This window comes from Mus pahari, chromosome 10 (assembly GCF_900095145.1).
Source record: "Mus pahari chromosome 10, PAHARI_EIJ_v1.1, whole genome shotgun sequence".
In the NCBI taxonomy this organism is placed as follows: domain Eukaryota; kingdom Metazoa; phylum Chordata; class Mammalia; order Rodentia; family Muridae; genus Mus; species Mus pahari.
This window is the reverse complement of record NC_034599.1, coordinates 90,155,547-90,171,642: the sequence shown is the minus strand read 5'-3', so window position 1 is coordinate 90,171,642 and position 16,096 is coordinate 90,155,547. Positions and strand designations below refer to the sequence as shown.

Below are 16,096 nucleotides of genomic sequence, written 5' to 3'. Positions count from 1 at the left end.
GAGAGAGAGAGAGAGAGAGAGAGAGAGAGAGAGAGAGAGAGAGAGAGAGAGAGATTAGAAGGATGTAGTCTTTTTTTAATCCCAGGTGTAGAGATGTGGGGCTGCCTCGGACTGTCCACAGCAGCTGACTAAGATTTGCCTCGTGCTCTAGCAGATGCATGATTTTGCCACCTGTAGAGAGTATCTGCAAGTGCGTGATGTTTGGAATTCTGGGAACTTTTCAGAGGGTGCTGGGGCCCCCAAGAGGCATGGTGGATGGTTGTTATTAATTTAGGGAGGTTGTTTTCAATTTGTTACTAGAGTAGTTAAAGAAGAAACAAAAGAAAAGAAATTAGATACAAGGATCTCTTTCCCCTCTATCCTTTTTCTCTCCTATCTAGTGTTAGGGGTGAAACTGGGGGAGAGGCAGGGATAAAGGCTGGGAAAAAGAACCACAAAGTAGCAAGGACCAGCTGTAGGATCCTGCTTTATAGATGACCCCATGTGGTAGTTAACTTGGTGCCTATAACTCTACATAACTGTTTATTTCTAGACTGTTTATTCCTCAGGAAAGAAGGAATTAGCCTAAGGACACTCCATTCTAATATTCTGTCACCATCAATGTAAGAGCTCAGAGAGCAATGAAATGGGGTTCAGGAAGGCGGCTCCACCATTGGTGTTAGACCAGGAGCTACTGTTTCCCTTAAAGCCACATGCATTTCTGGAATACTCCTGAGAGAGGTGAGCTTCAACAAGCAGAGGGCTTGCTGTGGATCAGGCAGGACCCTCCTTCCCCACAGCCTACCCCACAGACAGAATAAAGCCTACAGCTAGAGACGGGCAGGGATGCTTTCCACACAGCTAGAAACCACTTCTGCTCTGAGGAAGAAGATGGAACTCAAACCGGAAACAATCCAGTTGCGGAGCCCAGACCCAGGCTGAGATTTTTCCAATGTGTTTTCTCCTTTAAGCAATTTTTAAGACACATGAATGCTTTGCGAACCTCATTATATTCCCAGGCAGTCGTCACTAGAGACAGCGTCGCTAAAAAACTGACAAACCCAGAAGATATTAATTCATGGTTGCATTGTTAAAATTAATTAACATTATTAGCATGTTTGATGATGCAATAGGCAATTAAAGTCTGTGTGAGAGATGAGATGAAAAATGTAAAGATATTACATATTTAAAATGAGGCTCGGAGCGTTTCATAGGCTGGCTGGCTGGCTTGCAATAATGGCTCTGGGGGTGGGTATGGTCTCTTTGTAGAAAAGAATCGCTTTTGTTTTCTTAAAAGTCTACTTGTTATACAGCATGTTTTTGGGGTTTTTTTTCTGTTTTTTATTTAATCTGCTGATAGGATCTTTAAAAAAAAATTTACCAGGCTACTCTTATTTCATTTTGATTTTTTAGCAAAATAGTATTTGCTTATGAGGTATTTCTTTTAAATTCTGAATAAGTGCCATTTAACAGTTTTTGTCCCACATATTAAACATTTTGTTGCAATGTGAGCTCCGTGCACGTGCATGTGTGTGTGTGTGTGTGTGTATGTGTGCGTGCATGCATGCATGCACACATGCATGTGCACACACACACATGTGCACACATGCATGTGTATATGTCTGAGGCAGGAAAGGTCTGTACATAAGAAATCTTGAAGACTTTTTTAAAAAATAATTCCTCCTAATTCTGAATTGGAGTTAGTAGAAAGTAATCTCTGTTTATTGCATACAGCTACACTGGGTCCCATCAGTCCTGAGCAGTGGGGGTGTGGCAGGATGAAGACATGAAATTTGGTGTCTGAGTAGACGAGATTTAATTTCCAGGAAACATTGCACTCATAAAATGGATAGCAGCCCTGTATCAGCCCTGACCTCCTAATGTCAACGCCATGGTGCAAGTGTGAAGCTAAAATAAGCCTCCAAGTCAGACAAAGGGACATTGCCTCTCGGCACACATCCCTTCTCGCCAGTATATACTGTCCCCAGCCTTTCGCTATTCCTATAGGCTTGTTCGCTTTGGAGGGGGAGGGGGAAGACAAATCACTCCTATGTTTGGAACATGTATGGTATGCTGATGTAGATCTTACTATTATTTAGGTTAATATTCTAAAGATAGCTCTTAATTCTTTATGAAGGCCAGCTGTACATCTGACGGGACCCGGCATCAGTTTCTTTTTCTGTACTGATTTTATTTGGTTTCACGTGCATCTTCATACAGTCCTGTCTGCCGCGGTATCTGCCGCTCTGTACTGCAGATATATTTAGCTGGATACATTTACACTGCCTGTGGTTAAAGGTTATAGAACGGATACAGACAACTGATCATGCATTCTTCCACAAGCCTGCCGGCACCTTAGGGTTTTGAAAAAAACAATCTACAAATGCCATTTTCTTTATCAGAATGCGTCTTCACTTGGCAGTAGCTTAATAGGTTTGTTGGGTTTTTTTAATTATTATTATTATTTTTTTTATATTTCTTGCTGCTGCTAGCAATTCTGTGAAATTAACAGTCTATAAAATGCATCCCCGAGCAGATACCTACTGTATTGCAAGCTTCCTCCAAGAAGAGGATATGACAGTATTCATTCCAGCTGATTTCCTTCCTTAGCACAAGGACTGTTTGATTTGCAGAAGCAGACGATTCATTCACTGTGCAGCCGCGCTGCTGCCTAAGTGCATGGAATGCCTTCGACTGCCTGGTTGCAGAATTTGGAGTTTGCTAAGCAGTGGTTAGTGATTGGGCTCATCTTGCATCACCACTTGATGGCATTTTTCTTTGTTCCCTCCTACCCAGTTGAACCAAGACTCTGAAGCTGAAATGCAATGTCACTTACAACATTAATCAGATCCGCATTTAAGGTGAGCTATCCCTTGCCGCCGCCTCCTTCCCTCACGCTTGTGTGCTGCATGCAGTTCGCGTCTTGCTTGTGTGAGCCTAAGATGGCAGGCAGGATTAGCTGTGCTGTGCCGTGTGTGCATGCTGTGTGTAGAATTCATTACACGTTGCCTAGTGTTTCAGATGTGAGTATGTAAATGCTCTTTATGCCACATCATCTGGTAGGGAAGACTTATTTTGCCTCATTACATCCTTCGTTATTTTGACATGATCTTTCTTTCAGGATTCATTTGCTTCTGGGGGCTTGCTTTGCATCCCATTCAAAATAAGATTATGTCTTTTTTTTTTTTTTTTTTTAACAAAGCCAAATAAATCCCACAAAACCCTAAAACCCAAGCGAGAGCAACAGAACCCTGTAACCAGATGGTGTCCCCCCTTTCTCCTTGCATTTGCTGTCTTTTAAATAATGTATGTTGTATTGTTAATTAATGTGAATATCAAATTAAACACCCGAAACTTACATGTTTATTACGCAGGTAGGAGGAAAGGTGGACTCTATTTTTAACTCCCAGCCACTGCATCCGGTGCAAGCAACTCCCGGCTCTCACGTTTGTGTTTGCAGAGCCTGTATCAGTGGTTTGATTTTCAGCAAATGTGACAGTGGCCTTTGCAGTGGTCAGCTCTGAGCTTTGAACTCTCAGAGGAGCAAAGGAGAAAAAAAAAAAATTCAACACAGCACCTCCTTGGTGGCAGCCTCAGAGAATCCTTGGATGAGAAACTTCTTTTTTCAGTCCTGTTTTGCTGTTGATAAATTCAGTCCTCGTGATCACAGGCTCTCAAGCTGTTCGGCGTATGATTTTTGGTGTGTGTGACAATCGCATCTAAAACTTGTGAGCAAGAAGACGGAGAAATCAGTTGGTCTCCATCACCTTACATAAAAATGGCCGAGCGTCTTGTTATGCTAACACTGCCCTGAGTGATGCGCACAGGTACGTTGGAATTTGCATGCTTTAGAGACTTTTTTTTTTTTCCTTGAGCCATGCAGGAAAGCATCAGATGCATTAAAATGTGACTTTTAAAATGAAAAACTAAGATCCCTGTAATATTTGGGGATGGCATTAAACCGAATAGCCTCTCCCATCAAATACTGCATAGATATAAGCATAAACTTATGAAATGATTCTGCTGTTAAAGTGGGGTGATTTCTTTTTCAAAAAAAAAAATTCAAATGTGGGATCGGTGTGGCGCCATTAGACAAAAGAAAAATTGGGAAAGTCTGGTGACTTGGCTCAATTTTAGTTTGAAACTAAAAATCAAGTGGGTTTCTGGAGACAATTTCAAAAAGCGTAAATAGGCTCAAAAGGAACTATCAAAAATGTTCATCTCTAAGACGCGGACATTAACTGTATTTTATACGGAAGATGAAAATTAAATCTTTCAAAATCATATTTTGTCAAATACAATGATAAATCCACCATTTGTTTGTGCATGGAGCAGGGGGGCGGGGAGTTATATCGTTTTTTAAAGGGGAAAAGGCTACGTTTCCATGGCCCTTTCCATGGCCCTCCTAGCTGAAATTGAGCTCCATTAAATGAGGCTGAGCCCTTAGAATGGCTCACTGCAGAAATACAGTTGTGGCTCTCCAAGTGCCCAATCCCGGCGTCTTTCGAAACCATTTCATGTGCCCTTTCCTTTGAGCCTAACCCCTCAAAAATATTTTAGTTTCAAATTAACACTGGGCCAGAACCAGTTTCCTTGGCAACCGACTCATATTTTAAAATGCAGTAATAGATATGCACAAGGCTGTCTTAGAAAAGGAGACACATGCCAAGTAAGAACCCTATAGTTGTGTGTCCTCTCCTACAGAACTCGAACTGGCTTTAGACGGTTTCTTAAATGTGGTCTTCAAGCCTTCACATCAGTTCCATCTGCAATTGTACCAAGGCTTGCTCAGGACAGCCCTTCTCTTCCCTTTGTGCTCAGTTCGTTCTAAATTAAGGTTTCCCTACCATGCGCTCTAGAATGCAGGTCAAGGACTGTGGAAAGAGGTGGACTCTCACTCTCAGGCGCTCACCTGTGCCTCTGCAACAAAAGCTGCTTCAGAAATCCTCCTGCTTCTAACTTCCTCAGCCCTCCATGGTAACCTCCCAGTTCAGGGTAGAGCTGGACCCAAACCCAGGCCTCCCCTCCCCGTGACAAGTGCACCCTGAGCCCTCATGGGAGCGGCTCTGTAGCTGTTGCCACATCTGAAACCTCTGGGAGCTGCTCCCAAGTGAAGAAATTTGAGACTTGAATATGTAAATGTTTGTTTCCAGCACAGTCTCTTCCATTCCCTACAGCATGGGCTGCCTGGTCAGATCTCGTATGGGTTAAAGAGTGCTTGCTGTTTATTGTTATTGTGTTTTGAGGCCAACTAAATGATTGTCTTTGGAATCATTCTGTGGCTCAGTTATATTAGAACATGATTCACCTAGTGATTCTGTTCCCTGGGCTTGCGGGAGAATAGCTTTCTTTCTGCAACACCTCTCCATCCCCTCCTCCCCCAAGCCTGCTTGGGAGCCATTTTGCTTCTTGCCCCGGTCTTAAAATGACTAAGTGCCTTTTGAACATAGTACCTATCAAATTGCAGACCACAGGGAAATGTCAGAAACCTGATTTAGTATGGACATTTATTTTAAGGCCAGCGTCATTAACAATTGCAGAAGGATGGGACCGATTGTCACTTGTTCCTGGACAAATAGTGAGCTCGGCATTTGTAGTTAAAACACTTGCTGTTCAGGAAGATTCTATCAGAATGTCTTCCATCTTGATAGACCAGCACAAATGAACCATTTTAAATGAATCTGAATCTTAACTGCATGATTCGCTGGATGAGCTGCAGTTGCTGTTCTAGCGTGAATGGATGCCTGATAGATCCCACACTCTAGACTCTCTCTCCTTTTGTTCAACTTAAGCATGCTTTCGTCATCTTGTAGATTTTCATAGCTAATGATTTTTTTTTTAAACGACATTATCCATTTGTGTTGCTTGTAGTCATGCCTTACAGAATTTCAAATATACTTCACAGAGCCAGAAAAACCAAACAAAACTGTTGGGAACACACTGCACCATTATCATCCTAATAAACAGACGAGTACATGGAAGAATTATTTATTGCGTTGCTGTGTGTCGCTTGGTGCGATGTTTGCCAGGCCATAAAGCTTTTCTAAACTTACCCATTACAGTTATTACTGGATTTCCTAGATTAGCTGACCTGAGGGCGATGGTACTTACTCCTCCCGGTTAACCGACTCATTTACACATTTGGCTGAGGTGCTTGAGTTGGGCAGGCCAGAGCAGGCGTGAGAGAGAAAAATGTGCAAACGGCTGCTTTGTTCTGATACCAAAGGGAATGGGCAAAGTGTGGCTTCTCTGCCTGAATGATTTATAGTATAAAATTTTCAACTCTTGTTTTTTCTTTGGGAATAGAAAAAAATGTTTTTCCAAGCTTTAGTTCAGTAAGAACACAAGGCTTCATCCCCAGCTATTACACCAATGGGAATCTAACTCGGCCTTTTCTGAGGGTCCCCTGTAGCTAGTCTAGTGGCCACTTAGACGTACAGCCTTTTTATATGTGAGGAGGAAAAAAAATCTAAAAATTAACCTAGCACCTTTCTCTTTATTACTAAATCATGCTGAGTAAGCCCTTGAGTTTCTGGTCCCACATGACCTGTTCTAACAGCTAACTTCCCCAGGTTAAATAAACACTTGGTGCATTTACTGAGTGCCCGCCGTCTACTGGGCTTCGGGCTTATTCCACAATAATCAAGACAGAACAGAGCTTGTATCTCATATTCCCGTCTTTACTATGGCAGGGTAGGCAGTAGGGGAGGGGCAAAACCAAACGTGTACGCAATTAACTAACAAACACATGAACAAGAAGGAAGAGTAGCTGGGTGCACTGGTACATGCCTTTCAGTTCCAGCACTGGGGACAGATTTCGAGTTTGAGGCAAGCCTGGGCAAGTGACACTGTCTCAAAAACACGGAAAGAAACAAAACTAACAGTTAAAAAGCAAGGGCAATGTGCTGTAGGGAGGACCCCCTTTGGAATGGCTGGTTTGGGAGAGCCTTCCTGGGACTGTTGCCTCGGTGCAGAGACTGGCAGGGTAAAGAAAGACCAAGCCAGGCAAGGACCTGGTGAGGCAGTGTAGCAGTGAGTGTGTAAACACAGACTGTAGCCAGCCCCCCTCCCCACCCGCCCCGGTCTTTCTTTGTGGACCCTGCTGCTTCCTGGAGCCAGGCTGCACAACTTCATGGCTGCCCCTGCCTTAGTCAGGCTTCTGCTGTGAGAAGGCGGCCCAGGGCCCTGTGGCTGGTTTCAACCTGTCAGGCACCAGATATGGGTGCCTCTGACCCCAGAAGCACCCCGAATCTATCTGGGAAGGTGAGTGACACTCTTGGCATCGCATCTCCAGGAGTGATGCAATCCTGGCAGAGACCCAACATCAACTCAGTAATGGCCTCTTGGAGCAAGCAAGGAATGTTCTGGAAAGTATCTTGTTTTGCTTTTCATAAGGACCCTGGGATTTAAACTCATAGCAAAACACTTGAGACTTCCATTTCATTTTTCTTCCCCCCCAAGAGGCAAAATGGTGGGAAGGTCAACTGGCCAATCAATGGTCTTGGTCTGGAATGCCTAAAGCACAGAGCTTGGTCTCTGTTGTGGCTTTACTGATATAACTGTTTTCTCTATTACCCTAATAGGCTAAGAAAGGTCTTATGTGCCAGCACGTTTCAGGTCAGGGCGGCGTGAGGAGCAGAGAGCAGAGATGAACTGAGATACAAGTTAAACACCGTGTGGTTCTTAAAAGCCTTCTGAACGTTCTAGAAGCACTTTCTAAGACTGAGCCTTAACTCAGCAGGTCACTTAGTACCACAGAGGTGGTCTGCCTGGCCTCTCACACATCACTGGTTCTGGGAAGCGGCCCTACTGCAGGACAAGTTTGTTCTAGTTGGTTGTTGCAGAGAACTGCCTGTCCTGGGTGGAAGGAAGACACATTTCGCCAGTTTGGTTCGTATCTTGGTATATTTGTTGAGTAGTCTCTCGAGAACTAACACTGTTTTCAGCCAGGCAGAATGGAATATGACAGGGCCCCCATGGGACTCTGTCCGGTTCCCACAGAAGGCTAGATAATGATATGGACAGGCACAATTATGTAGCGTTCTTGGTTCAGAAGGAATTCTTTGTTACTGTTCCCTGAAGTCCACTCTTCTGTTTCCAGGCGGCTCAGCTAATGTCAAGGTCAGCCAATGTCAAGGTCAGCCAATGTCAAGAACAGGTCTTCGCTTGGACTTTGTGTCTTTTCTCTCATCACCTTACTAAGAAGAGTTGGCTCCTAATAAGCGACCGTATGCCTGTCTACCCTTTCCCAAGCTGGTCTGCCTACATTGCCAAGTGACCTCAATAAGGGCTGCCACTTTTAAATTCACGAGCAGATGTTAGGTTGAAAAGCCCCTGAATGCAGAAATTTGAATTTGTGATGCAGGCAAATGCTCGCTGCTGCCATGCCTAGCTGACAGTGGGGGAGGGGGCTGGGGGGAGGCCTAGTGTCTGACAGGTCTGTAAAAAGCTTTGCAGGGGGGGGGGGCAGCAGGTAAGTTGAACCCAGTCGCTAGATCACTCACCTTTGTTAGGTGATCCTAGCATTGTCACCACCCTGGCCTAAAACATCTCAGTGACCATGAAACCCTTCTTGGGTCTGGCAGCTGCTTCTGCATCTTTTCATTTAATGACATCTTTGCTGCTGCTGCTGCTGCTGTTGCTGTTCTGCTAAGGGTTGGAGACTGGTATTTGTGTGCACTCTCACTGTGCTAAGCCTGCAGAGGGAGTTTGTTTTCTAGAACGGCTTTGTTTTTTAAAAATGCCAGTTTAAATACTTTGGGTGCTCGCGAATGTACGGCGTGGGGGGCTTCCGTTGTGTGCCCCACACAACACAACGACACCTTCCTGTACCCCTGCTCCTTGCTACCAGATGACTAGTTTGAAATTTCTTTTCCTTCTGCATATTAAAATCCCTTACCAGGTCTGAGGCCCTGCTCTAATTAAGGCCTCACGGAGCTGCCCTTCTCCCCACCACTGAGCTGGCTCTGGCCTGCCGGAGGGCCTTACAAGTCAGTGAGATGAGAGAACAAAAGCCACCAGCGGAGAACGTGGTTAAATCCGAGAAGGGCCGTGCCCTCCTAATCCTCACCCCCACCCCCTTTTTTCTTTAGTTCTACAACCCAGAAAAGGGAAAGGAGGGTTTTTGGGTTTTGTTGTTGTTGTTGTTGTTGTTGTTGGGTTTTTGTTTGTTTGGTTGGTTGTTTTTTTTTGTTTGTTTGTTTTTGTTTTTTGTTTGTTTTTTTTTTTTGTAGGGACAGGGAGGAACTATGCCATAGATTCTTCAGAGTATGCAGGGTGTTGGGAAACCCACATGCAGAGCACAGGAGTGTCATCTGGGAAGTGAAATGGGGCGGTGGCTGACTGAGGGCTCAACTGGAAGGCAGATTAGGGAGCAGAGAATCAGAAAATGGGAACAAAGGGGGCAGACAGCAAAAGGGAGAGGCTGCTTGCCTTTGAGCCTTGGGGTACAGGGTACAAGGGAAAAGTAGAGAGGGCTTGCTGTAGGAGAGTCTTAGAGAGCCCTCAGGTGTAGGCTAGCTTCATAGAGACAGAGCCCTAAGCCACTCTCTTGGTCTTTGGATGCCTTGTGTTACTTGATTGTTCCTATTGGGCAGCAACCACTGATGGATCTTCAGAAAGGTGATAAATCAAGGAGCCTTACAACATCTTCCTATTTTGATCCATGAGGAGCTCTGGATCAGGAGAGTCCTATAAATTCTAGAAATTTTATTTAAACTGGCCATGGTACTATACACGTTTAATCTCAGCACTCCAGAGGTAGACAGAGACAGAGGTCTAAAAGTTCAAGGCCAATCTAGTCTACATAGTGAGTTCCAGGCCAGCAGGGTTATAGAGACCCTGTCTCAAAACAAACAAACAAATTACAAAGGTTCTATTCTTCATGCTAAGACTGCCAGAGAAGACCCCCTCTTCCCCCCCCCCGTCCTATTAGATCTCCACCCGTGTTTTTAAACAAGATCAGAGGGCATTTAATTTGTGCTGTGCCCAAGTGCTGTTGGATTGCTACAGGGCAGAGACTGGCACCTACTACAAGGTTTGAGAGAAGGAAAGATAGACAAAGAAAGGGACCAGTGACACAGGCATAGCATAGACTTGATGGAAGGATATAGTCCTAGGACAGAACAGGGGACGGGGATGGGAGATGTCCCTTTTTTGGCCTGGGGGTTCGGCCAGTACTTAGAGTAGCCAGAGAAATAAGCTGAACAGTGGGTTAAAGAATGTCTGTGAGCAATAAACGAACTGTTCCATGATGGTCAGCCTTTGCTAAAGGTTAGTAGGTTAGGGAAGGTAAGGATCTAGAAATACGAGTTATTTTAGTTCTGAGAATTGTCAATTTTTTTTAACCGAAATAGGGGCTTTATGAAATGGTGTGATCATGGCTCATAGTACCCCCCAAAATGCCCACTGTAAGCTGCAGGCGCAAGACATTCTCTTTCCCAAATTTGTGTTTCTCTGCATTTGGCTCCCTCAAAGCCTGCTTCCTCCTTCCTTCTCTTCTTCTCTCCTTCCTTTCCTTCCTCTCTGGCCTCCCTCCATTCTTCCCCCTTCTCTCCCTGCCTCCCTCCCTCCTCCTGTGTGGTCTGAGCTCCTTGACCATCCCCAGAGGATATTCTGACTGTCTGAATTGCTCAGTCTGCAGAAAGGCTGGGGGGGGGGGGCATGGTAACACTTTAGTCTGTTGTCTTCTTTGTGCTTCTTGCTAGCCTCTTCCAGAAATTCAAACCAGACTCAAGGTTGCCCCAGGCATGGCTCTTTTTCTCTCACTGAAGGAACTGGCCTGAGAAGTTCCTTCTGGAGGTTGTCTTGGGGGGTCAACTATAGACTTATGCTTAATCCTGGTTTAGGACCCTCCCACCAACCAAACCAATTGCTTTCAGGTACAGGGAAGCTTAGCCTCCTTTTGTCTATAAAAGGTCAGACACAAAGAGGCTGAAGGTTTTTTTTTCCTTTCAATGAAAAATAAAAAATTTTACTGGGACTATGGGATAGGGTGTTTGCCTAGCATACATAAGGCCTTGGGTTCAGGCCCCAGCAATGCCAAACAAAAGAAATAAAACTTAAACAAATTAAGTTTAAAGATGGCGTTGACTTTGCTGGTGTTGACTAAAGATCTGTGAATCAGGCAGCACCTGGCCTATAGAAACCATGGGCCGCTTTAGGCCTGGAAGAAGAGCCTACTTGTATAAGGTCGCTTGAGTGGGAGCATAGAGGTTCACACCAGGCTTCTTCCCTTAAAGCGGAGGGACTTCCTTATCTGGCTGCCAGAGCTGGCCTCCATCAGGATTATCTACTGTTTTCTCAGAAGGTCAAACACCAACCTAATTCCAGTTTAGTGTTCAGGACTTTAGTGAGAGCGACTCCGGTTTGGTTCACCTCTTGGGATCCATGAGGAACTCTGTGTCAGAAGTGTCCCAGAAATTTTATTTAAGCTGAGCATGGTGCTATACACCTTTAATCTCAGCACTCCAGAGGCAGATGAAGACAGAGCTCTGCAAGTTCAAAGCCTGTCCAGTCTACATAGTGAGTTCCAGGCTAGTAGAGTTATAGTGACCCTGTCTCAAAAAAAAATAAAACAACAAAACCAGTGAGTTGAAGAAATGCTGAGAATGTTACACGAGTGTTTATGTAACAAAGAAAAAAGTAGATTTCCACAAATTTTGTATCGATGAAAAAAATATAAAATGCAATATTAACTATAATAACTATAATGGGTATGGTTGTGATTGTGTCTCTACACCATTATGGGCAATGGCATTTGAATTTCATATGATTTCTCATCAGAAAATATTGTTTTTGACACTCCACCCAATCACTTAAGAATGTAGAACTTGGGCTAGAGAGAGGGCTTGGTTGATGAGAAGAAGGCAATGATTTTGCAGAGGACCCAAGCTGGATTCTCAGAACCCACCTTGCTCACAGCTGTCTACAGCTCTAGCTGCAGAGGATGCCCTGCCTCTGGCCTCCTCAGGCACCCGTGCTGTGTGCACAAACCCAACACAGACGCATATTATGAATACACATAAATTTTAAAATATTTTTAAGCTTAAAAAATACAAAGCTATTCTTAGGCCATATAAAAGTAGGTCACAGGTTAGATTCATATTTGAAAATCTATTCCTTCCTTCCTTTCTTCCTTCCCTTCCTCCCTCTTTTTGAAACAGAGTCTCCCTTTGTATCCCAGGCTGGATTTAAAATCATGGTTCTCCTGCCTTAGTTTCCAGAGTAATGGGACTACAGGCATAGATGATGATTCTATTTTGTAAATTATAATCTGTCCTGGGGACCAACTAGCCAGATTGAGTCAATATATTCTATTTAATTTCTAATAAACAATGTGTGGTGTGTGTGTGTGTGTGTGTGTGTGTGATGGGCATATGCGTGGCACATGTGGAGATTAGAGGATAATTTGAAAGGGTCTGGGGATCGATCTCCGATCATCAGGCTTGGCAGTATATATCTTTACCCACAGAGCCATTCCATTGGCCCCAGTTTCAGAAAAATATTTTCTATTTAATGTTGTCTTCTAATTTCATTACTTTTTCTTAGAAAGCTAAGATATGCATACTGTGAAATAGTTAGAACCTTAATTTTGTCTTAAAAGAGAAATGCTGAACTACTTACATAGGGCTAAAAGAATAATGTCTGCAGCCTTCGGAGCTTCAGGAGGGAGGGAGACAGGAGGGAGGGAGAGAAACAGGGAAAGGCCCATCACCATCCTCTTAGTTCTTCTGGAAGCTTAAAATGTTCCTTTTTATTAAAAAAAAAAAAAAAAGGGTGGGGCCTTAAACTGTAGATTATTGAAACCATGTATAGCTGCAGGGCCAAAACCAAGTGCCAAATGCCATCACATCTCATAGGCAACATATGAATTTGTCCAATTAGGTTATTAAACAAGCTCAACTCCAAGAAAGTGTCACACTGTCCATCTCATATGACACTGAGTTTCACACACTCCACAGGGTTCCCCTTTCTCTTTGATCCTTGCTGCCTGTGGAGGACATCTTGTGTGGGCTTAAAAGGGCAACGTTTTCGTCTTGTTTAGCTGCTACATTGGAGACCTATAAAGAAAAGGGAACAGTGCTAAACTGCCCATAACCTTAATCAGACAGCCATGCAGTGTAACAGAAACTTCGTGGGAATTAAACCAACTGAGACAGAAAACAAAGACAGCTTCCTGGGCAAGGCCTAGCTAGGAGCTGCGGCTAAGGATGACCAGACAGAGGGTAAGGAGACAAAGGCTGAGATTCTCCTTTTTCCTTTTAAAATGCATTAAAATGGAAATTATTACAAAGAAAACCCTACTCGTAGTTATTTCAGAAAAGAAAATTGTAAAGGAAAGCTTTACAGAAAAGAGCGTACTTATGATAAGATGGGATGTTTCTGGAAATTTCCAGATAGTTCCCCCATACTCAGAAGGATGATTGAGAGAGTCTGGTTATGAGGAAGGATGGAAATTTTTGAAGGACTGGCTTATTACATAAGTTTCAAGCCATTGCTGTGATGGTTTGGTTCTTAAAACAATGTGAGGAAATATGCTTGCTTCTGGAGAAATATTTGGCTCCCATGAGAAAAAAAAAATGCATGTTCATGATGTTCATGATGGCCCGCTAGAGGTAAGGAGCCATCCACACGCTGACTCTTAAAGCCAGAGCCAAATTTCACTAGTCACACACCGGTGACAGGCTCTGATCAAGACATCTCCCGGAAAACCCTGGAGTCAGACTTAGGTCATAGGTCCCAAGTGACCCTAGCAGATCACCCATGGAAAACCACTAGAAACAACAGAAGCCCTAACTCAGAATAGTTAGCCTTCAATATTCATACCTGCCTGAAGTTAGAGAGCACTTACAAAGCTAGGTGCTACTGTAAATGTTCCACATGTATTATTTAATTCAATTTAAAAACCACCTAGGAGGTAGACATTAATACTAAAACATATTGCATGTTAGGTACCAAAGCTGAAGGTCAGAGATGTGGCCGTATATAGCAACAAACCTAGGCTGTCAACACAGGCCTGCTGAATCCAAAAGGCCAACTAACCTTGCCTGCTACCTCCCACTGGTCCCAGAGAATCAGCAACAGCGATACAGCTTACAGACTTCCCATTCTTTGTGCACCAGTTTTCCCGAGTTTTAAAATAATCTTCAGAGTTTCTAAAAGCCTCAATGGAAACACAAACACGCAATTAGACCATGAGTTTCTCCAGTTTTGTTCTTTAAGGCTGGTATCTACCATTGCCAACAAGTTAGCTCAGGTCTTGTGGAAGTTCTCATTGGCAGTTATGTAGACAAAAACATTCAAGCTCTTTTTTTTTTTTTTTTTTTAAAGGGGAAGATGAATCACTCCTTAATAAATGCAGTTTAGTGGAGTTAATCTGTGAACACCGGCCTATGGAGCAAGAGAATAAAAGGGTGTTTGGCATTGAGAAGGTCGGGAACTGCTCGTTACATGTGTATGCACGTTGCCCAACCTGTCAGCCTTCACAACTCTGTATTTTTTAAACGACACCATTCTTCCCGCATCGTTTAAGGGGCTTTACTTTGCATATAGTATTAAAAATCTACTCAACTCACCAAAATGATCATACTCTTAATGTTTGGTGCTGGGGTGCATAAATGGCAAGTACTGTATTCCAGGAAAATACCCTTTTTCAAAACCTTAAGGTTTCACCAGGGAGCGAGTCTTTTTCCAAAGGACAAACAAACAAGCAACAAAACAAAACAAAACAACAAAAAACCCTGAAGCCTCAATGCTGGATGGTTCAAAACAAACACCTGCACTTAGGTGTGCATAACGCAGTAGGTGCCGCACTGCGAATCTGTGTGGGAAGGATGTCAGCGGGCAGTCGGTGGCTTTTATTTTTTTCATTGCATGAAACAGTTCTTAGACCATGGTGGGAAATAATCCAGGCGTTCCCTGACAGCCATGAGAAAGCACAGGTGACACCCTGTTCTCAGAATTTGGTGCGGGTTAAAACTGCCCAGGGCTCCTGTGCGCCAGGCCCGCGCCGGATGCCCAGGGCCTGCTCGGTGGCTGCGCAGCCCTGTGCGAGCCTGGCTCTGCGGCAGTGGCGCCGCCGAGGTGCGGGAGCCTCGCGGGCCTGCAGCGCCCCGGAGGCCCTGCGCGCCGGCGCCCGAGGTCGAGCGACCGTCCGGCCTGCACTGCACCAGGGGCGGATCGGGGCGTCCCGGCCCAGCCGCCGGCGTCCATTTTCTGGGCGGCGCTGCGGCTGGACTCGCAGGTCCGGAAGCGCCATGGAGCCCGCGGGAAGCGCGCGGGCGGCGGAGCGGAGCCCCGTAAGTGCGCCGGGGACCCGCGCGTCTCCGGGGCGTGGAGGTGGGGAGGCGGGAGCCGGTGGGCAGCGCTCGCGCGGGGCTGCAGCGGACGCAGAGTGGAGCCGAGCCTACGGCGTCCGCAGGTGCCCGCGTCCCGCCCCACCAGGCTCGGCTGCAGGGGGGCAGCGGGGAGTGACGCGCACCTGGGGCTAGGGACTGTCGCGCCTCCCCTCCCCTGAAGCGCAAACCCGGGCAGCTTCCTGACCCTACCCGATCGCGAGGAGATCCTAGTGCGACACCAAGCCCCTGGAATTGAACCGGACGTTCAAAGGCAGGGAGGGCCCTGCCTCCAGGGGTTGCAGCCTCGGCCTCCTGCTCCTGCAGCAGCCGTCTGTCCGTTGGGACAATTCAACAGTCAGCCTTTAGACACTTCTTTGCAGGTTAGCGGATAAATAACCTGAGATTTTTAATCTGTCTGCGCTTCCACTTTATAACTCCTGCTTTGCGGTGGGTAAGTGCCTGGTTCCCATTCTGGATGTTGGGCCTGATTGGAAAACCCTTGTAATGATCTGTTCTAAATGATAACCGTTTATGTAGCGTATGCATATTTGAAAGGTTAAAGGCCATTCACCTAATTGGGAAGCTCAAGTACTTGCTCTGGTTCGCGCGGCTGGAAAGAATAGTTTTGTTGTGGTTTCAGAGAAACTTACAGCGTCTTACAGTAGCTAAGATCAAAGAGCAGAGTTTGTGTTTTGTGACAGGGTCTGGCTAAGGAACCTAGAACGGTTAATATGTTAGCCCAGGCTGGTTTCGAACTTGCCACTTGCAGCGGTTGACTG

The 16,096-nt window shown here is 45.1% G+C and overlaps 1 protein-coding gene across 9 annotated transcripts in view; it reads left to right on the top strand.

Annotated features, from left to right (window-relative positions):
* The window catches only part of Zbtb38 (zinc finger and BTB domain containing 38), a 118,201-nt gene that overhangs the window by 65,440 nt on the left and 36,665 nt on the right, over window positions 1–16,096 (top strand). For 2 of the 9 annotated variants that reach the window (XM_029542967.1, XM_021207070.2), the window contains 2 exons: window positions 2,776–2,840; window positions 3,354–3,806. Coding sequence is in view for 1 of the 9 variants with exons in the window: in XM_029542963.1 (XP_029398823.1) it covers window positions 15,237–15,278 (42 nt within the window). In the remaining 8 variants the exon portion in view is untranslated. Of the gene's footprint in view, window positions 1–2,029; window positions 2,048–2,222; window positions 2,413–2,434; window positions 2,841–3,353; window positions 3,807–15,181; window positions 15,279–15,327; window positions 15,769–16,096 lie in introns of those variants that run through there. The other 7 variants (XM_029542969.1, XM_029542968.1, XM_029542966.1 and 4 more) reach the window with 7 other exon arrangements.